At 44.2% G+C, this 22,475-nt stretch overlaps 1 protein-coding gene across 4 annotated transcripts in view; it reads left to right on the top strand.

The window, feature by feature from the left end:
• The first annotated feature begins 6,425 nt into the window (after window positions 1–6,425).
• Window positions 6,426–22,475, top strand: part of LOC129814228 (PDZ and LIM domain protein 5-like) — a 102,459-nt gene continuing 86,409 nt past the window's right edge. For 2 of the 4 annotated variants that reach the window (XM_055867227.1, XM_055867210.1), the window contains exons 1-2: window positions 6,426–6,743; window positions 19,561–19,666. In XM_055867227.1, coding sequence (XP_055723202.1) covers window positions 19,568–19,666 — 99 coding nt within the window. In that variant the 5' untranslated portion in view covers window positions 6,426–6,743; window positions 19,561–19,567. The remainder of the gene's footprint in view (window positions 6,744–19,560; window positions 19,667–22,475) is intronic. The other 2 variants (XM_055867219.1, XM_055867234.1) reach the window with 2 other exon arrangements.

Genomic DNA, 22,475 nt, shown 5'->3' with positions numbered 1-22,475 from the left:
TATGTTATCAGACTGTCATCTGATGAGGTTTTTTCTTGGTTAGTGGCTATCAATATCTTTATTTGGCCGAATTGGTGATAGCTACTGATGCAGTAAGAAAATGGTGGAGTAAGAAAATGGTTGTCTTTTGCTAACAGTGGTTAGCTAATAGATTTACATATTGTGTCTTCCCTGTAAAACATTTTACAAATCAGAGATGATGGCTTGAATCACAAGATCTGTATCTTTGTGTCTTGGACTTGTGATTTCATGAACATTTTATTTTATGATATCCCTGTAACTTTAGACTAGGCTATGCTAGTCAGCTTTTGTGTTGGGGGGGATCCCGGATCCGGGTTAGGGAGGCGTTAGAGTTAAACTATAAATCCATTGCATTTTTTTGTGTGACTAATTTCTCTTTCTTAACATATACAGTAGCTTGTTGCTGTTTTGGACCAGGACCAGGTGAGTGAACTGTCTGTCTCTCCACTGAATGTCATTGATCAGTTTAAAACAGAACATGCTGTAGGAGCAATCAGCAGAGAAATACAAAAATGCTACCCTTATCAACTGATGTCAGACACTCGCTGAGGTTAAAACATGACTTTATCAGCTAATGATCTCAACTCATAAAAGTACATAATCCCCTGTATACCACCTCTGACTCCTGGGCAGCAGCTCCTCTTGTTTCAGCGTACATCGCCTCCACAATCTTCCCCTGTTACCCTTCTGGTGCAACCAGATTATCTCCAGCTCGCAGCTCCACTCCATTAGCCTCTTTGAAGATCCTACTGGAACTCTTCTTGTTTCATTTTGGATCTCAATTTCCTTTCGTGGTGTGCCTTGTAGTTTGACTTGATGGCAAGCTCTTGAAATACCTAGAACTTCCTGAATTATATTTTAAGACAACAAAACTAGTCTATATTTATTATTATTCTACTACAGTCAAAGCACTGGTGTTGAGTATCTCTAAGGGTATAAGAAGTACTATCAGAAGGTGGTGGTCTTCATTGCTTGTGTAACAAAGTGTTTTTTAAATCCCTTCACAGGTGCAGAGAAATACATTATTTGGAGCAAAGAAGCAAAGTAGGAAGGCACATTGAAAGTACAATAAGGGGAAAACAACAAGTCCTGCTCTATTGAGCCTCACAAGCCACTTATTTTTGTGTCCTTGTCATACACAAGTTGTATGGTTCTGGTCTTTAACAAGAGTTGATATATATAAAGTAGTCTGTCACTTACCAGGATCAGAGTGTGAGCATCTCCCTCCTTTAAGCTTGTAGAGTTCAGGGTATTGTTGGCATTGCTGTGTGGGGATAAACTATATAGGCAGTTGGCATTGCTGCATAACTCATCAATCAGAGTAACTACAGTTGAAGTCGGACGTTTACATACACATTAGCCAAATACATTTAAACTCAGTTTTCCTGACATTTAATCAGAGTAAAAATTCCTTGTCTTAGTTCAGTTAGGATCACCATTTTATTTTAAGAATCTAAAATGTCAGAATAATAGTAGAGAGAATGATTTATTTCAGCTTTTATTTCTTTCATCACATTCCCAGTGGGTCAGAAGTTTACATACACTCAATTAGTATTTGGTAGCATTGCCTTTAAATTGTTTAACTTGGGTCAAACGTTTCGGGTAGCCTTCCACAAGCCTCCCACAAGAAGTTTGGTGAATTTTGGCCCATTCCTCCTGACAGAGCTGGTATAACTGAGTCAGGCAAGGCCACCTTGCTCGCACATGTTTTTTCAGTTCTGCCCACACATTTTCTATGGGATTGAGGTCAGGGCTTTGTGATAGCCACTCCAATAATTAGACTTTGTTGTCCTTAAGCCATTTTGCCACAACTTTGGAAGCATGCTTGGGGTCATTGTCCATTTGGAAGACCCATTTGCGATTGTCACGACTCCTACCGAAGATGGCTCCCCTTCCTGTTCGGATGGCGCTCGGCGGTCGTCGTCACCGGCCTACTAGCTGTCACTGATCCCTTTTTCCCCTTTCTGTTTATTGGTTTCACCTGTTTGTGTTTTAGGCTGATTAATCAGGCTTTATTTACCAGCAGGCCCGCCTACTGGTTGTGCGGGATTGTTTGGTGTACACGTGTGTGTGTTACGGGTTTCCCATTTTTATTGGGTTTTGCTGGACTGTTTAACCTACCCGTGTTTGGGGTATTTGTTTTGGTGTGCGGCTTTTGGTTCGTGGGGTTGGCTTATGTTCATTCGTTTTTTGTGCATTAAAAAGTATAGCACTAACCTGAACTCTCTGCTTCCTGCGCCTGACTTCTCACCCACTACACCCCGGTCGTTACAACGATCAAGCTTTAACTTCCTGACTGATGTCTAGAGATGTTGCTTCAATATATCCACATAATTTTCTTTCATCCTGATGCCATCTATTTTGTGAAGTGCACCAGTCCCTCCTGCAGCAAAGCACCCCCACAACATGGTGCTGCCACCCCCGTGTTTCACGGTTGGGATTGTGTTCTTCGGCTGCAAGCCTCCCCCTTTTTCCTCCAAACATAACAATGGTCATTATGGCCAAACAGTTCTATTTTTTTTCATCAGACAAGAGGACATGTGCAGTAGTAAACCGTAGTCTGGCTTTTTTATGGCGGTTTTGGAGCAGTGGCTTCTTCCTTGCTGAGCGGCCTTTCAGGTTATATCTCCCTAGACGGAGGAAGTCAGAGACCTGGCCAGGTGGTGCCAGAATAACAACCTATCCCTCAACGTAACCAAGACCAAGGAGATTATTGTGGACTACAGGAAAAGGAGGACAGAGCACGCCCCCATTCTCATCGACGGGGCTGTAGTGGAGCAGGTTGAGAGCTTCAAGTTCCTTGGTGTCCACATCAACAACAAACTAGAATGGTCCAAACACACCAAGACAGTCATGAAGAGGGAACGACAAAGCCTATTCCCCCTCAGGAAACTATAAAGATTTGGCATGGGTCCTGAGATCCTCAAAATGTTCTACAGCTGCAACATCGAGAGCATCCTGACTAGTTGCATCACCGCCTGGTACGGCAATTGCTCGGCTTCTGAACGCAAGGCACTACAGAGGGTAGTGTGTACTACCTCAATTGGGCCGACCAACCAGTGCTCCCGCACATTGGCAAACCGGCCTATCTGCATTGTGTCGAACCCACCACACGCCAACTCCTCTTTTACGCTACTGCTACTCTCTGTTCATCATATATGCATAGTCACTTTAACCATATCTACATGTACATACTACCTCAATCAGCCTGACTAACCGGTGTCTGTATGTAGCCTCGCTACTTTTATAGCCTCGCTACTGTATATAGCCTGTCTTTTTACTGTTGTTTTATTTCTTTACCTACCAATTGTTCACCTAATACCTTTTTTGCACTATCGATTAGAGCCCGTAAGTAAGCATTTCACGGTAAGGTGACCTGTTGTATTCAGCGTACTTGACAAATAAACTTTGATTTGATTTGAATTTAGGACTCGTTTTATTGCGGATATAGATACTTTTGTACCTGTTTCCTCCAACATCTTCACAAGGTCCTTTACTGTTGTTCTGGGATTGATTTGCGCTTTTCGCACCAAAGTACGTTCATTTCTAGGAGACAGAACGCATCTCCTCCCTGAGAGGTATGACGGCTGCGTGGTCCCATGGTGTTTATACTTGCGTACTATTGTTTGTACAGATGAACGTGATACCTTCAGGCATTTGAAAATTGCTCCCAAGGATGAACCAGACTTGTGGAGGTCTACAATTTGTTTTCTGAGGTCTTGGTGTAACAGTTTAACTTTACGTCCGTCCCCTCGCCCATACCCGGGCGCGAACCAGGGACCCTCTGCACACATCAACAACTGACACCAACGAAGCGTCGTTACCCATCGCTCCACAAAGCGCGCACCACCGCTAACTAGCTAGCCATTTCACATCGGTTACATTCACCCCCCTTTCGACCTCCTCCTTTTCCGCAGCAACCAGTGATCCGGGTCAACAGCATCAATGTAACAGTATAACTTTAGATCGTCCCCTCGCCCCGACCGTGAACCAGGGACCTTCTGCACACACCAACAACAGTCACCCACGAAGCATCGTTACCCATCGCTCCACAAAGGCCGCGGCCCTTGCAGAGCAAGGGGAACCACTACTTCAAGGTCTCAAAGCGAGTGACGTCACTGTTTGAAAGGCTATTTGCGCGCACCACCGCCAACTAGCTTACATTGGCTGATTTCTTTTGATTTTCCCATGATGTCAAGGAAAGAGGCACTGAGTTTGAAGGTAGGCCTTGAAATACATCCACAGGTACACCTCCAATTGACTCCAATGATGTCAATTAGCCGATCAGAAGCTTCTAAAGCAATGACATAATTGTCTGGAATTTTCCAAGCTGTTTAAAGGCACAGTCAACTTAGTGTATGTACATTTCTGACCCACTGGAATTGTGATACAGTGAATTATAAGTGAAATAATCTGTCTGTGAACAATTGTTGGAAAAATGACTTGTGTTATACACAAAGTAGATGTCCTAACCGACTTGCCAAAACTATAGTTTGTTAACAAGAAATTTGTGTAGTGGTCGAAAAACGAGTTTTAATGACTCCAACCTAAGTGTATGTAATCTTCCGACTTCAACTGTAAGACCACAATGGCTTCTCTGGCTTTAAGACTACTGGGATCCTTGTTGGTTAATTTGCGGCGTTGATATTGGAGCCTGACCTACAATCAGGGCTGTGAAGAAAGACGAATCATTTACAGTTTTCTATTTAACCACTAGAGGGCACACCTAATCTGAGCATTTAATACAGCTCTCGACTACCTTCTCAACAAATGGCAAGAGGAAACGTACACAGGCCAATGTGATAGGCCTAATTTTTGGTTAGGAACTGTGTCAATTTCTGACTAGAAAAATTTGACAATTAACAATTTTAGTTACTTGAGTATTCATTGATTGCCAGCTGAAAATTATTGCAAAGAATAGGCCCAATTGACAAAAATAACACAATTTTGTCATGCAACACTTTACTTAGGTGTACTGAACAAAGCAAGGTTATCTCACATGCAAAACACACACCAGTCCTGCTTTAAACATAATTCCTGGTATATTTTTACATCTTCAGACAAGACATTCACAGATGCTACTATTTCCATTGTGGTTCAAATAAACCTCTAGCTATCTGCTGGCATGAGCCTCTCGCTCCCCTGTAGGCCAGAGGCCTGCAAAGGAAAGAATGACATCAGCACCCACTGATGCAAATCAACCAGTTGATTCACTCATGCTGTGTTTAGTTTCTGTACACCATCAAAACCTACTGTACCTTGGCTTTTGGACACTTTCAACTGGAGACAACAAAATTCTCATTGTATAATCATTATGAGCACTCAAACTAATGAGCACCAATTAAGAATCAAATGAATGTTTGATCTATAATAGTTATGACTGAAAACACTCATGTGTACTGGATGTGTTTAAGTACTATCTATCCAGATGGGAAAGGGTAAGGGGAATGCCTTGCCAGTTGTACAACGGAATGCATTCAACTGAAATGTGTCTTCCGCATGAACCCAACCCCTCTGAATCAGAGAGGTGCGGAGGGCTGCCTTAATCGACATCCACGTCTTCGGTGTCCGGGGAACAGTGGGTTAACTGCCTTGCTCAGGGGCATAGCAGCAGATTTTTACCTTGTCAGCTCGGGGATTCGATCCTACCCGCCAGATGTGGTGTATATATTTATATGTATATTTTGCTATGTAACTACTGTGTAAAAAAGTGTTGTATATGTAGAATGTACATGTAACAGAAAAGGAAAAGGTGTGAAAACAAAGTTATTTTGTCCTCTGAAGGTGGTGGATAGGCCCCCCCCAAAAATAGAAAAAATAAAATGAACATTAAATAAAAAAAGATCAACACAACTCTGAGATAATTACTAAAGTTGACCGATGCTCAGTTGAGTCAAACCTCATTTGAATAATGATAGTACAGGACAGTGGACCAGCAGTCAACTTTAACACACACTCCTATCTAGACCAGACCAGCCAAATAACCACCATAATTACAATAAATAAAGCCATCACTGACAGAGACATTGCAATCCAACCAATTATTCCCCTCCTTTGTTCCTCTCCCTTTTCTAGCCCTCATCCCTTGACTTAATTGTGTCTTCTTAATCCCCCCTCTGCCCTCCCCTTTCACTTCCTTGTTCCCTTTCAATCTCGTCCACTTGAGGAAAAAGCCTGTTCATTCTGTTTATCAAGACTCATCCAGACACATTGAAATTAAACCACATTGAAATGAATACAACTGGAAATTCGATGTGTAATAGGCTACATGATAACAATACACTTTACTCTAAACTTCTGTACGATATTTTGATTCAATTACCTTTTATCAATGGCCTTTTACATCGCCCTTTATTTAGTATCACTTTGATTTGTCAAGCATAAAGACTAGGCATAGGCTGTGCTTGAATCTTCTGAAAGTTTTTCTTCATTTAAAATTGGACCAATATTCTTAGCAAGTGGGTACAAATTGTAACCACCTTGAAAGTAATATTGATACATTTTACTTTTACATTTTGCAACATTGTCGAGTTGACTGAAGTAACCGGTATTCTCCGCCTACCATGCTCCAGTCAGACGACATATAGGGCGATGCGGAAGTCATAGTTCCGTTAACTTCAGTTTATTCCGTTTAGTCTGAAATTTGTGGTAGCGGTAGAACAGTCACACGCTTTCACATCGCAACACCTCGACTAAACCGTCTGTGCCTCATCCACAAAAAGGTGAGTACAATTGGTACACAGGGGGATAGACACTAATTGAATAGGAAAGCTATTCGAGATTAAATGGATAGGTATTGTTAGGCTACTTTTATTTTAGTTTAAAGGAGATACGAGCAAGTGCGCGAGGCAAGAATAAGCAACAACTTGTAGTCACACCACACTCACCCACCTACAACACGCCATATGGAGGGTGGCTGATACGTAATTGTAGCCAAGTTTGTCATATAGTCATAAAAAGGTGTGTTTGAAGTCATTTGTCATTTATAGACAGTTTACAGGTTGATATGACATGTTATGGTGTTGGTATGCCACCAGTGACTCAATAACTAGCTACTACAGAGAGAATCTGAAATTGGAATTCATGTGGGCTACTACTTGTGTACTTATTTTTGTATTGTTCTAATGTATTTTATGGGCAGTAGCCGAGTTAGTATTGCAGTGTCGCCTTATACTTGGCAAGGAAAGGGAACGTGTTGAGATCTGTGTGAAAATTGTGAAAGGTCTTTCCTGCCCTGTGCGTTGTAAGACACGCATGCATGGGCATGAAGTAATGCTTTGTTCAATATTAAACTGAGCATAGTGTATCTTGAATATTGCCAAGGATCCCTTCCTAAAACGTTGTCATGTGTCTCTAGTCCATTTTGGGCGAGGTTCTGTTCACATAATAATATCTGTAGTTACAGGAGCTTTTATCAAATGTCTGTTCAGTGAAGGTCAGAGAGAAATTTTAAAGCTTTTTTAAAATCAGGTGATTGGTGTTCATACAGTCGACCTGTATGTCCTTTTGTCATAAGCAGTTATAAGCAGTCTTATGGTGGACTCAGACATGAAGCTGCTGTGGAGTTAGAATACAGTATAATAGAGGGAATCTGTGTCTTGTGAAGCTGACATTTGTCTTGGACTTTCTGTTGATGTACTTATGTTCAGTGGCGACCGGCTTGTTTTTCAACATCTGAGGAAAACGTCCTGAAGCCATAGAAATTACCACAGGACCATTTGTAGTTATAATAACAGTTCATCGTGTTCATGTGTGGCGTGCTTCAAAAATAATCCATGCATCAGCTGTGCAAACTGATCTGAACCTGTAGACCTTTACCTATACTCAGATATGCAGTGTGAAAGATGTGATCCTTGACCCACTGTTATTGATTAGGTGATTTGCACATTTGGAGAGGTTGGGAAGGAAGTCAAAGTTAAACGTTGGTCCCCATCTTTGCTGGGGGTTTTTCTTAGTAAGTCCCATATAATTAGTATCCACTATCCATCCGATTGGATATACTCTGAAAACATGTTGATTACCAGGTGGTTAGTACCATGTTATCCTCTTGGTGAACTCTAGGTTGGTGCTGTTGGGCTTGTAATTACCCTTGAACCCTAGATGTATTTAGCTCACCTCAGCCCTGGGTCACACTGGCGAGGAGAGAAGGGTGCCTTATATGACTACCTCATGCCATGTGTACATGTGTGTGTGTGTGTGTGTGTGTGTGTGTGTGTGTGGAGGTGGAGGAGTAATGGGTCTTGTGTCCTGTTGTCCATCAGGTGTGTGACCCTCTCCCTCCTTCCCCCTCCCTCCCCTCCCCTGGCTGCTGGTGGTTCACTACCACCAGTGTTAAAGAGTAGCCCTCTACAGCCATACCTGCTCCAGGTGTGATCCAGACAGTCAGATAGCCAGTGGGCATGAAGTCTGACACACTGGGGGAGTAGAGGGGATGGGAGGAGTGTGACGTAGGGGTCAGGTGACATGCTGGAGCAGGTGGCGCTCTGGCCCTCAGGGTAGACCATTTACTACCCAGGTCACAGTGTGGATTTGTGACCGACGGCATGACTTACAGCACTGAAATATCATGTTTTAGGATGACAAGGCAGGTATTACTCATGAAATACACCCCACAGTCAGAACATTTGTTTTCTTCTTTTTAAACTGAAATAAGAGGCCCTGTCAGAAAAAAAGTTTTTGGCAATGTCTGTTTTAGTAGCTGAATCATTGTGGTCCACGTCACCATCAGCCTGTTATCTTTTATGGTGTTTACTGATGTCCCAGGCGGCTATGCTAACAAAGCTAACATCTACGCACATTCCAATAGGAACCATGAAATACTAGTTGAAATTTACATTAAACTATAATATCTATTACGTACAAACACAGTGTGTGTGGACGTGTTTCATTAACGTAACATTTTTTCAAGTTCCTGTAAAAACTCGAATCAGTTTTGAAATAAAGATTTATTCACCAATGATGCATCATCTAGAGGGGTAGTTGAAGTTAAGTTAATTTATTTGCTTATATGCTTTCAGAATGAGGTTTTTATTCTCAAACACCGCCCTTTCCCCACATAAACGTCTCATTATCGAAAGGCTTAAAAGGTAAAATTGGGGAAAAATCAAATTACATTTTGTTCAAATTTTCTAATCTGAATCTTTTATGTGTTATGTTTAACTCAGGCCTTTTAATTAGGAGAGTAATGTTACAAAATATTAGCCATGGATTTGTTTATAACTTTTTTGGATTTTATGGAAATTGTGGTAATCTCAGTGATCCATGAGGACACTTTTGGAAAAATTACACTTGAGAATTTGTTAGCCAAATGTCAGTTTCGTGAAAATGACCCCCTTAGTCCAACCATTTGAAAGCATGTTTACCCCTACAGAGGTGTGTGTAGAGATGTACTTGAGGTCTCTCTTCTCCAGTCAGAGTTTTGGCTAACTCCTTCAGAAACTCTATGTAGTACTTCCTGGACATGAAAACTCAGTTTGAGTCTGGACTTCTGCTATCTCACTCACTCCTGTGTCACAACTCAACTAACAATGATTTAGTTGTTCTGTACTAACAATTCTGCTCATTTTCAATGGAAAAGGAATGTAAAAAATTTGAGGTCGGCCGATTAATCGTCATGGCCGATTAATTAGGGCCGATTTCAAGTTTTCATATCAATCGATAATCGGCATTTTTGGACGCCGATTATGGCCGATTACTTTACAATCCACTAGGAAACTGCGTGTCAGGCTGACCACCTGTTACGCGAGTGCAGCAAGGAGCCAAGGTAAGTTGCTAGCTACCATTAAACATATCTTGTAAAAAACAATCAATCTTCACATAATCACTAGTTAACTACACATAGTTGATGATATTACTAGGTTAACTAGCTTGTCCTGCGTTGCATTTAATCAATGTGGTGGCTGTTCATTTATCATCGAATCACAGCCTACTTCAACTTCGTCAAACGGGTGATGATTTAACAAAAGGGTATTGCTGAAAAAAGCACAATCTTTGCACAAATGTACCTAACCATAAACATCAATGCCTTTCTTAAAATCAATACACAGAAGTATATATTTTTAAACCAGCATATTTAGTTAAACGAAATTCATGTTAGCAGGCAATACTAAGTAGGGAAATTGTGTCACTTCTCAGTGCAAGCATAGTCAGGGTATATGCAACAGTTTGGGCTGCCTGGCTCGTTGCGACCTAATTTGCCAGAGTTTTACATAATTATGACATAACATTGAAGGTTGTGCAATGTAACAGCAATATTTAGACTTAGGGTTGCCACCCGTTCGATAAAATACGGAACGGTTCCATATTTCACTGAAAGAATAAACGTTTTGTTTTCGAAATGATAGTTTCCGGATTTGACCATATTAATGACCAAAGGCTCATATTTCTGTGTTTATTATATAATATTTAAGTCTATGATTTGATATTTGATACAGCAGTCTGACTGAGCGGTGGTATGCAGCAGCAGGCTCGTAAGTATTCATTCAAACTTTACTGCATTTGCCAGCAGCTCTTAGCAATGCTTGAGGCACAGCGCGGTTTATGACTTCAAGCATATCAACTCCTGAGATTAGGCTGGCAATACCAAAGTGCCTATTAGAACATCCAATATTCAAAGGTACAGTTTATGAAATACAAATGGTATAGAGAGAAATAGTCGACGTGTCATAATTCCTCTAATAACTACAACCTAAAACTCCTTAACTGGGAATATTGAAGAACTGGGAATATTGAACCACCAGCTTTCATATGTTCTGAGCAAGGAACTTAAACGTTAGCTTTTTTACATGGCACATATTGCACTTTTACTTTCTTCTCCAACACTGTGTTTTTCCATTATTTAATCCAAATTGAGCATGTTTCATTATTTATTTGAGATTAAATAGATTTTATTTATGTATTATATTGAGTTAAAATAAAAGTGTTCATTGTTCATTCAGTATTGCTGTAATTGTCATTATTACAATTATATATATAAAAATAATCAGATTAATCGGTATCGGGCTTTTTTTGGTCCTCCAATAATCGGTATCGGTATCGGCGTTAAAAAATCATAATTGGACGAAAAATACTAATGTCAAACTAATGAATTTCAACAGAGCATGAATGGCTTGACTGCACCATGCATGCTAGACGGTATGTCTGTGACTGTTGGTATAGTCATTTTAGACAAAGCAACATTGGGGTCAGTAGGACACACTGTTAGTCTTGTCCTGTACCCCCCCCCCCCCTCCAAAGCCCATCAGACATTGGGGAAAAAACACTTGTTTGCCACTAACTTACCAATCTAAAATTGTTAGCTGACACGGCCTAATTGAGCGACTATAAGTGAGTGACATAACAAGAGAGAGTGTGTTCTACTATTCTAACCCCGACGGGCGCCTCCCCAATAAAAATATATAAATATATCATTAGAATTGTTAGAAAATGTATCCAAGGGCCTTCAAAAGAGGGGTCACATGCCACAGACTAACTTACTTTGGTAAGTCAAGCGGCCAGCTATCTAAACCTGTAGTAGGCCTAATCATTGTTGAATCACCGACCGGGGGTCCCCCATTGATTTTGTTAGTCACTTAATAGCTGCAAACATTTCTCTCCACCCTATAACAAAATGTGTAGAATTGCAGGAAATTAGTTGTAACACTGCAGCCTCTCATGATGAGTTAATATTTTTTTTAATCAAAAGCCCATCCCTGCCCTACAGTATGGCACATTCTTGCCAGGTGGTTGAGAAATGTGTCAGTCAAGCCCTCGGGCTTCCAGTGATTGGCATTGGTGTTGGGTTTAGTTCGAACGCGTCCCTGGTATTCCAGGGTGTGTCTCTCGCTCTGCCTGGCTCTGCTACTCTCTCCTCACAAGGTTCCAGCGCGTCCCTGGTATTCCAGGGTGTGTCTCTTGCTCTGCCTGACTCTGCTACTCTCTCCTCACAAGGTTCCAGCGCGTCCCTGGTATTCCAGGGTGTGTCTCTCGCTCTGCCTGGCTCTGCTACTCTCTCCTCACAAGGTTCCAGCGCGTCCCTGGTATTCCAGGGTGTGTCTCTCGCTCTGCCTGGCTCTGCTACTCTCTCCTCACAAGGTTCCAGCGCGTCCCTGGTCTTCTAGGGTGTGTCTCTCGCTCTGCCTGGCTCTGCTACTCTCTCCTCACAAGGTTCCAGCGCATCCCTGGTATTCCAGGGTGTGTCTCTCGCTCTGCCTGGCTCTGCTACTCTCTCCTCACAAGGTTCCAGCGCGTCCCTGGTATTCCAGGGTGTGTCTCTCGCTCTGCCTGGCTCTGCTACTCTCTCCTCACAAGGTTCCAGCGCGTCCCTGGTATTCCAGGGTGTGTCTCTTGCTCTGCCTGGCTCTGCTACTCTCTCCTCACAAGGTTCCAGCGCGTCCCTGGTATTCCAGGGTGTGTCTCTCGCTCTGCCTGGCTCTGCTACTCTCTCCTCACAAGGTTCCAGCGCGTCCCTGATATTCCAGGGTGTGTCTCTCGCTCTGCCTGGCTCTGCTACTCTCTCCTCACGAGGTTCCAGCGCGTCCCTGGTATTCCAGGGTGTGTCTCTCGCTCTGCCTGGCTCTGCTACTCTCTCCTCACAAGGTTCCAGCGCATCCCTGGTATTCCAGGGTGTGTTTCTCGCTCTGCCTGGCTCTGCTACTCTCTCCTCACAAGGTTCCAGCGCGTCCCTGATATTCCAGGGTGTGTTTCTCGCTCTGCCTGGCTCTGCTACTCTCTCCTCACAAGGTTCCAGCGCATCCCTGGTATTCCAGGGTGTGTCTCTCGCTCTGCCTGGCTCTGCTACTCTCTCCTCACAAGGTTCCAGCGCGTCCCTGGTATTCCAGGGTGTGTCTCTCGCTCTGCCTGACTCTGCTACTCTCTCCTCACGAGGTTCCAGCGCATCCCTGGTATTCCAGGGTGTGTCTCTCGCTCTGCCTGGCTCTGCTACTTTCTCCTCACAAGGTTCCAGCGCGTCCCTGGTATTCCAGGGTGTGTCTCTCGCTCTGCCTGGCTCTGCTACTCTCTCCTCACAAGGTTCCAGCGCGTCCCTGATATTCCAGGGTGTGTCTCTCGCTCTGCCTGGCTCTGCTACTCTCTCCTCACAAGGTTCCAGCGCGTCCCTGGTATTCCAGGGTGTGTCTCTCGCTCTGCCTGGCTCTGCTACTCTCTCCTCACAAGGTTCCAGCGCATCCCTGGTATTCCAGGGTGTGTTTCTCGCTCTGCCTGGCTCTGCTACTCTCTCCTCACAAGGTTCCAGCGCGTCCCTGATATTCCAGGGTGTGTTTCTCGCTCTGCCTGGCTCTGCTACTCTCTCCTCACAAGGTTCCAGCGCATCCCTGGTATTCCAGGGTGTGTCTCTCGCTCTGCCTGGCTCTGCTACTCTCTCCTCACAAGGTTCCAGCGCGTCCCTGGTATTCCAGGGTGTGTCTCTCGCTCTGCCTGGCTCTGCTACTCTCTCCTCACAAGGTTCCAGCGCGTCCCTGGTATTCCAGGGTGTGTCTCTCGCTCTGCCTGGCTCTGCTACTCTCTCCTCACAAGGTTCCAGCGCATCCCTGGTATTCCAGGGTGTATCTCTGGCTCTGCCTGGCTCTGCTACTCTCTCCTCACAAGGTTCCAGCGCGTCCCTGGTATTCCAGGGTGTGTCTCTCGCTCTGCCTGGCTCTGCTACTCTCTCCTCACAAGGTTCCAGCGCATCCCTGGTATTCCAGGGTGTGTCTCTCGCTCTGCCTGGCTCTGCTACTCTCTCCTCACAAGGTTCCAGGGCGTCCCTGGTATTCCAGGGTGTGTCTCTCGCTCTGCCTGACTCTGCTACTCTCTCCTCACGAGGTTCCAGCGCATCCCTGGTATTCCAGGGTGTGTCTCTCGCTCTGCCTGGCTCTGCTACTCTCTCCTCACAAGGTTCCAGCGCGTCCCTGGTATTCCAGGGTGTGTCTCTCGCTCTGCCTGGCTCTGCTACTCTCTCCTCACAAGGTTCCAGCGCGTCCCTGATATTCCAGGGTGTGTCTCTCGCTCTGCCTGGCTCTGCTACTCTCTCCTCACAAGGTTCCAGCGTGTCCCTGGTCTTCTAGGGTGTGTCTCTCGCTCTGCCTGGCTCTGGCACAAATATTAATTTCACCAAGTTTGCTGCTTCAGTGTCTTTATAGATACTTTTGTCAAATGTTACTATGGAATACTGAAGTATAATTACAAGCATTTCATAACTGAAAGGCTTTTATTGACAATTACATGAAGTTGATGCAAAGAGTCAATATTTGCAGTGTTGAACCTTCTTTTTCAAGACCTCTGCAATCCGCACTGGCATGCTGTCAATTAACTTCTAGGCCACATCCTGACTGATGGCAGCCCATTCTTGCATAATCAATGCTTGGAGTTTGTCAGAATTTTTATTTATTTTTTTGTCCACCCGCCTCTTGAGGTTTGACCACAAGTTCTCAATGGGATTAAGGTCTGGGGAGTTTCCTGACCATGGACCCAAAATATCGATGTTTTGTTCCCCGAGCCACTTAGTTATCACTTTTGCCTTATGGCAAGGTGCTCCATAATGCTCCATCATGCTGGCATTGTTTGTCCCCAAACTGTTCCTGGATGGTTGGGAGAAGTTGCTCTCGGAGGATGTGTTGGTACCATTCTTTATTCATGGCTGTGTTCTTAGGCAAAAATGTGAGTGAGCCCACTCCCTTGGCTGAGAAGCAACCCCACTCATGAATGATCTCAGGATGCTTTACTGTTGGTATGACACAGGACTGATGGTAGTGCTCACCTTGTCTTCTCCGGACAAGATTTTTTCTGGATGCCCCAAACAATCGGAAAGGAGATTCATCAGAGAAAATGACTTTACCCCAGTCCTCAGAAGTCCAATCCCTGTACCTTTTGCAGAATATCAGTCTGTCCCTGATGTTTTTCCTGGAGAGAAGTGGCTTCTTTGCTGCCCTTCTTGACACCAGGCCATCCTCCAAATGTCTTTGCCTCACTGTGTGTGCAGATGCACTCACACCTGCCTGCTGCCATTCCTGAGCAAGCTCTGTACTGGTAGTGCCCCGATCCCACAGCTGAATCAACTAGGAGACGGTCCTGGCGCTTGCTGGAATTTCTTTTTGCGCCCTGAAGCCTTCTTCACAACAATTGAACCGCTGTCCTTGAAGTTCTTGATGATCTGATAAATGGTTGATTTAGGTGCAATCTTACTGGCAATATCCTTGCCTGCAAAGCAATGATGACCGCACGTGTTTCCTTGCAGGTAACCATGGTTGGCAGAGGAAGAACAATGATTCCAAGCACCACCCTCCTTTTGAAGCTTCCAGTATGTTATTCGAACTCAATCAGCATGGCAGAGTGATCTCCAACCTTGTCCTCGTCAACACTCACACCTGTGTTAACGAGAGAATCACTGACATGATGTCAGCTGGTCCTTTTGTGGCAGGGCTGAAATGCAGTGGAAATGTTTTTTGGGGGATTCAGTTCATTTGCATGGCAAAGATGGACTTTGCAATTAATTGCAATTCATCTGATCACTCTTCATTACATTCTGGAGTATATGCAAATTGCCATCATACAATCTGAGGTAGCAGACTTTGTGAAAATTAATATTTGTGTCATTCTCAAAACTTTTGGCCACGACTGTACAATACATTAATCACCTCAGCTTAGCCTTAAACCCAGAGATGAGCTGGCGGTTATGAAACACTTTTTATAGCAAAAACACCTAATAGGCCGTACAGAGTCCTATCAGTTGAAAGACGTTAAAGAGGCCTGGTGCTGTCGATTATGATGACAGGCATGAATTAAGCAATATCTTCTGCTAGATTGTTTTTGTTTTCTTTCATATCTCTTATTTACTGTTTGCGTATGTTTATGTGTGGTCTAGACAGAGACGGAAGAGGAAGCGGAACATCCCACTACCTAATTTTTTCTGGATCATGTACAGTCAATGATCTAAGCAGACCAGACCAAGCTGCAATCGCATTGGTGTCTATGAGGGAGCCACCCCTTAATAAGCACACCGGAACTGGGACAATTTTTTTCAATGGTAAACAGCCTGAGTAAGACATCTTCATTTGTCCACCATCTTAAGTCTGGCCTCACTCTCTATGTTTGGCCCTCTCATCACTTTGTCACTTCCTGGATGTGTAGTAGCTAGGTCACTTCCTGGGTGTGTAGTAGCTATGCCACTTCCTGGATGTGTAGTAGCTATGCCACTTCCTGGGTGTGTAGTAGCTGTGCCACTTCCTGGGTGTATAGTATCAATGTCACTTCCTAAGTGTGTGGTAGCCTATTGTGTCAGTGAGGTGTAATGCTGGCATGACTCCATATCTCTGTGCTGAAACACTTTATACAAGATCAGTTTTGGTTAGTGTTGTCACAATACCAGTAGTATGGGGGACAAATTCAGAGTGGCATAGTATCCTGTTCGCCCGTCCCAGCAATGCTTGTTCCCCTTTTCGAAATGTTATGCGCATGTGCTACACCAAAAACCTATCACTGATATTCACTCTTCTACTCAATACAACACATATTGACTTCACACTGTTCACTGTTTGATAGAATGCTGCATAGAATGGTTACTTTGCTCATATTCGTCTTTTCATTTCATTGTTTACTTTATTTAGGGGGTAGATCAGCTTTAATATCGCAGATAGATTGTAGCTTCCATCAATGTAATTGTCTGCATAATTTCCAATCCCACATATAATGTTTTGTAAATTTATACAGTACCAGTCAAAAGGGTTTTTCTTTATTTTTACTATTTTATACATTGTGCAATAATAGTGAAGACATAAAAACTATGAAATAAAACATGGAATCATGTAGTAACCAAAAAAAGTGTTAAACAAATCAAAATATATTTTATCTTTTAGATTCTTCAGGGTAGTGACCCTTTGCCTTGATGACAGCTTTGCACACTCTTGGCATTCTCTCAACCAGCTTAACCTGGAATGCTTTTCCAACAGTCTAGAAAGAGTTCTCACATATGCTGAGCACTTGTTGGCTGCTTTTCCTTCACTCTGTGGTCCAACTCATCCCAAACCATCTCAATTGGGTTGATGTCGGGTGATTTCGGAGGCCAGGTCATCTGATGCAGCACTCCATCACTCTCCTTCTTGGTCAAATAGTCCTTACACAACCTGGAGATGTGTTGGTGTCATTGTCCTGTTGAAAAACAAATGATAGTCCAACTAAGCTCAAACCAGATGGGATGGCGTATCGCTGCAGAATGCTGTGGTAGCCATGCTGGTTAAGTGTACATTGAATTCTAAATAAATCACAAACAGTCTCACCAGCAAAGCACCCCCACACCATCACACCACCTCCTCCATGCTTCACGGTAGGAACCACACATGCAGAGATCATCCGTTCACCTACTCTGCGTCTCACAAAGACACGGAGGTTGGAACCAAAAATCCCAAATTTGGATTTCCACCGGTCTAATGCCTATTGCTTTTTTTTCTTGGCCCAAGCAAGTCTTTTCTTATTATTGGTGTCCTTTAGTAGTGGTTTCTTAGCAGCCATTCGACCATGAAGGCCTGATTCACGCAGTCACCTTTGAACAGTTGATGTTGAGATGTGTCTGTTACTTGAATTGTGTGAAGCATTTATTTGGGCGGCAATTTCTGAGGCTGGTAACTCTAATGAACTTATCCTCTGCAGCAGAGGTAACTCTGGGTCTTCCTTTCCTGTGGAGGTCCTCATGACAGCCAGTTTCATCATAGCGCATGATGGTTTTCGTGACTGCACTTGAAGAAACTTTCAAAATTCTTGACATTTTCCGTATTGACTGACCTTCATGCCTTGAAGTAATGATGGACTGTTGTTTCTCTTTGCTTATTTGAGCTGTTCTTGCCATAATATGGACTTGAACAATGCACACCTGTTAATTGAAATGCATTCCAGGTGACTACATCATGAAGCTGTCATCAAGGCAAAGGGTGGCTACTTTGAAGAATTTGTTTAACACTTTTTTGGGTGTTACATGATTCATATGTGTAATTTCATAGTTTTGATGTATTCACTATTATTCTACAATATAGACAATAGGACAAATAAAGAAAAACCCTGGAATGAGTAGGTATGTCCAAACTTTTGACTGGTACTGTAAGTATTCACGCCCCTTAGATATGACACTCCAAATTGAGCTCAGGTGCATCCACTTTCCTTTGATCATCCTTGTCACTACAACTTGATTGGAGTCCATCTGTGGCCAATTTATGGTCAGGGTGGTGCCCATGAGCCCAATGGCCACTCTGACAGAACTGCAGAGTTCCTTGGCTGAGTTGGGAGAACCTGCAAGAAGGACAACAGTATCTACAGCACTTCACATATCTTGGTTTTATGGGAGAGTGGCCAGACATGACAGTATGCCTGGAGTTTGCAAAATGGCACGTGAAAGACTGAGAGCATAAGGCAAAAGTCAGTGGTCTGATGAGACATCAAATGTAACTCTTTAGCCTGAATGCAAAGCGCTATGTCTGGAGTAAACCAGGCACAGCTCATCACCTGCCTAACACCATCCCTACCGTGAAGCATGTTGATGGCAGCATGCTGTGGGGACACTTTTCACGCCAGGGACTGGCAGACTGCTAAGGATAGAGGGAAAAATGAATGGCGCTAATTACAGGCAATTTAATCAATTTTGAATTCAGGCTGTAACACAACAAAATGTAGAATAAGTCAAGTGGTATGAATACTTTCTGAAGGCACTGTAATCATGTGTTGTCTTTCAAAAAGTATTTAACAGACTAATAACAATACTGTTATAAAAGAAGCCCTAACTTTTAGCCCATCCGGCTCCATGGAATCAGCTAAGTGAAGGATTTTGTGACACTGCAGATATTTGGAGCTTGGCAGACTTTGGTCTTAAGCTTACGCACAGCAATGTTCTAGAATATTGGACCATTGGCTTTCATACTTTACAAATTCTCAGCGCAGTTCAAGAAATGTCTCAAACTATCAACTCATTCAAATGAATAGAGAACACGTACCGGAGCCGCGCTGGTTTTTGAATTGTCGGCAGGTGTGGTCTTCCCAGGTCTTCCCTGTGGATGGTGGTCTCAGAGCCATGTAGCTATGTCACAATAGGACGCTGAACTATCACGCCTCAGCGGCTGTGGACTATGGTTTAGGCTTTGTAGTTCTCCTTTTCAGTGGGGCCGGGATGATACCAGTATCACTCTACTCTTTAGAAAGGAAACAAAACACAAAGCGGATTTAACATCTTTAGGAAAACAACCCTAATGTTGGAAACAAACGTCACATTTATTTATTTTCCAAAACTATAGCACACAATAATTTACATACAGCAGGTTTGTAAAGGACCAAAGAGTTTGGTCTGCTTCGTGTTTTAAATGTTTCAATGGAAACACTGGTATTGTTGCAGGTATTGTCACAGCCCTACTCTTCAGTGACCCACTGAGAACAGCTGGTACTAGTTTGTTTTTGCTGATGTTTTATGTTTCTTATTCAATATTAGAATATTGTAGATAGGAGTGTAGGAGTGCCTTGTCTTATCTGTATAAGCTATAAAGGACCAGCTTGTTAATGTTTTGCCTCAATATGTTTTTGTTTCTGCAGGAGAATCATGAACAGCAACTACAGCGTCTCCCTGGGTGGCCCCGCCCCCTGGGGCTTCAGACTGCAGGGAGGAAAGGACTTCTGTCTGCCCCTCACTATCTCACGGGTGAGTCTCTCTCTCTCACACTCTTTATGTTCCTCTCTGTTTCTCTCTCTCTCATACACACACACACACACACACACATGTTCTCCCCCCCCCCCCAAAAAATAACATATCACGCACAGACACGCATCCTCTCAGCCATGACACTCACCAAACAGTAATGGCATTCATGCTCACTATGCCATCTGGCTCCATGGTGATTAAAGGGCCATGCTCACTATGCCATCTGGCTCCATGGTGATTAAAGGGCCATGCTCACTATGCCATCTGGCTCTATGGTGATTAAAGGGCCATGCTCACTATGCCACCTGGCTCCATGGTGATTAAAGGGCCATGCTCAGCTCTATGGTGATATAGGGCCATGCTCACTATGCCATCTGGCTTTATGGTGATGAAAGGGCCATGCTCACTATGCCACCTGGCTCCATGGTGATTAAAGGGCCATGCTCACTATGCCACCTGGCTCCATGGTGATTAAAGGGCCATGCTCACTATGCCATCTGACTCTATGGTGATGAAAGGGCCATGCTCACTATGCCATCTGGCTCTATGGTGATGAAAGGGCCATGCTCACTATGCCATCTGGCTCCATGGTGATTAAAGGGCCATACTCACTATGCCATCTGGCTCCATGGTGATGAAAGGGCCATGCTCACTATGCCATCTGGCTCCATGGTGATGAAAGGGCCATGCTCACTATGCCATCTGGCTCCATGGTGATTAAAGGGCCATGCTCACTATGCCATCTGGCTCCATGGTGATTAAAGGGCCATGCTCACTATGCCATCTGGCTCCATGGTGATTAAAGGGCCATGCTCACTATGCCATCTGGCTCCATGGTGATTAAAGGGCCATGCTCACTATGCCATCTGGCTCCATGGTGATTAAAGGGCCATGCTCACTATGCCATCTGGCTCCATGGTGATTAAAGGGCCATGCTCACTATGCCTTCTGGCTTTATGGTGATGAAAGGGCCATGCTCACTATGCCATCTGGCTTTATGGTGATGAAAGGGCCATGCTCACTATGCCACCTGGCTCCATGGTGATTAAAGGGCCATGCTCACTATGCCATCTGGCTCTATGGTGATGAAAGGGCCATGCTCACTATGCCATCTGGCTCCATGGTGATTAAAGGGCCATACTCACTATGCCATCTGGCTCCATGGTGATGAAAGGGCCATGCTCACTATGCCATCTGGCTCCATGGTGATGAAAGGGCCATGCTCACTATGCCATCTGGCTCCATGGTGATTAAAGGGCCATGCTCACTATGCCATCTGGCTCCATGGTGATTAAAGGGCCATGCTCACTATGCCATCTGGCTCCATGGTGATTAAAGGGCCATGCTCACTATGCCATCTGGCTCCATGGTGATTAAAGGGCCATGCTCACTATGCCATCTGGCTCCATGGTGATTAAAGGGCCATGCTCACTATGCCATCTGGCTCCATGGTGATTAAAGGGCCATGCTCACTATGCCATCTGGCTCCATGGTGATGAAAGGGCCATGCTCACTATGCCATCTGGCTCCATGGTGATTAAAGGGCCATGCTCACTATGCCATCTGGCTCCATGGTGATTAAAGGGCCATGCTAACTATGCCATCTGACTCCATGGTGATTAAAGGGCCATGCTCACTATGCCATCTGGCTCCATGGTGATTAAAGGGCCATACTCACTATGCCTTCTGGCTCCATGGTGATTAAAAGGCCATGCTCACTATGCCTTCTGGCTCCATAGTGATCAAAGGGCCATACTCACTATGCCTTCTGGCTCCATGGTGATTAAAGGGCCATGCTCACTATGACTTCTAGCTCCATGGTGATTAAAGGGCCATGCTCACTATGTCATCTGGCTCCATGGTGATTAAAAGGCCATGCTCACTATGCCTTCTGGCTCCATAGTGATTAAAGGGCCATGCTCACTATGCCATCTGGCTCCATGGTGATTAAAGGGCCATGCTCACTATGCCATCTGGCTCCATGGTGATTAAAGGGCCATGCTCACTATGCCGTCTGGCTCCATGGTGATTAAAGGGCCATGCTCACTATGCCATCTGGCTCCATGGTGATTAAAGGGCCTGTGCTATAGATTCATTTTGACACTTACCGCTGCTTTCAACCACACAACCTTTCCTTTGGCAGCTTTTACCACAAAGTCCCCTTTGACTGCTCATGGCCTCTGCCAATCTCCCTCTGTCTCTATCTGTGTGCTTCTCATGCCATTTTTATCTGACATATCTAAATAACAATCACAGTATTAACTATCCCCAGAAATTTCCAGAATCTATGTGAAGACTACAGAGACTACAAAGGTGTAGGCTTTGCTCTTCAGTCTGATGGCTCTTTACACTGGGTCTCCACATGTCTCTGGCTCTGGGTTCGTACTCAGTTGGGTGTTCCTCCCAGTCCCAGAGCACTAGATTAACCTGTCTGTCTACGGAGGCCAGGGCAGGAACTCCTGTGGTTCTTTAATATCTGTCTGGGTCATGGGTCTCTGGCCTGGGTCTTGTCTGGGTCTGGGCTGGGTCTGGGTCTGAGAAGCAGTAGTGGTGCCAGGCCTGCTGTGTGAAGAAGGACTCTGCTACTGCTAGTGATGAATGGTTGTGAACTGCTGCTCTGCTGCATCACCGTAGTTATACACTGTTTTGGATTCTCTCCATAACGCTGTTTGTGTTGCTGCTGTGAGAAAGAGGAGATTCTCTCCATAACGCTGATTGTGTTGCTGCTGTGAGAAAGAGGAGATTCTCTCCATAACGCTGATTGTGTTGCTGCTGTGAGAAAGAGGAGATTCTCTCCAACACTGATTGT

Source organism: Salvelinus fontinalis, chromosome 2 (genome assembly GCF_029448725.1).
Source record: "Salvelinus fontinalis isolate EN_2023a chromosome 2, ASM2944872v1, whole genome shotgun sequence".
NCBI lineage: Eukaryota > Metazoa > Chordata > Actinopteri > Salmoniformes > Salmonidae > Salvelinus > Salvelinus fontinalis.
Note: the sequence above shows the minus strand (reverse complement) of the source record. Positions and strands in the feature narration are given on the sequence as shown.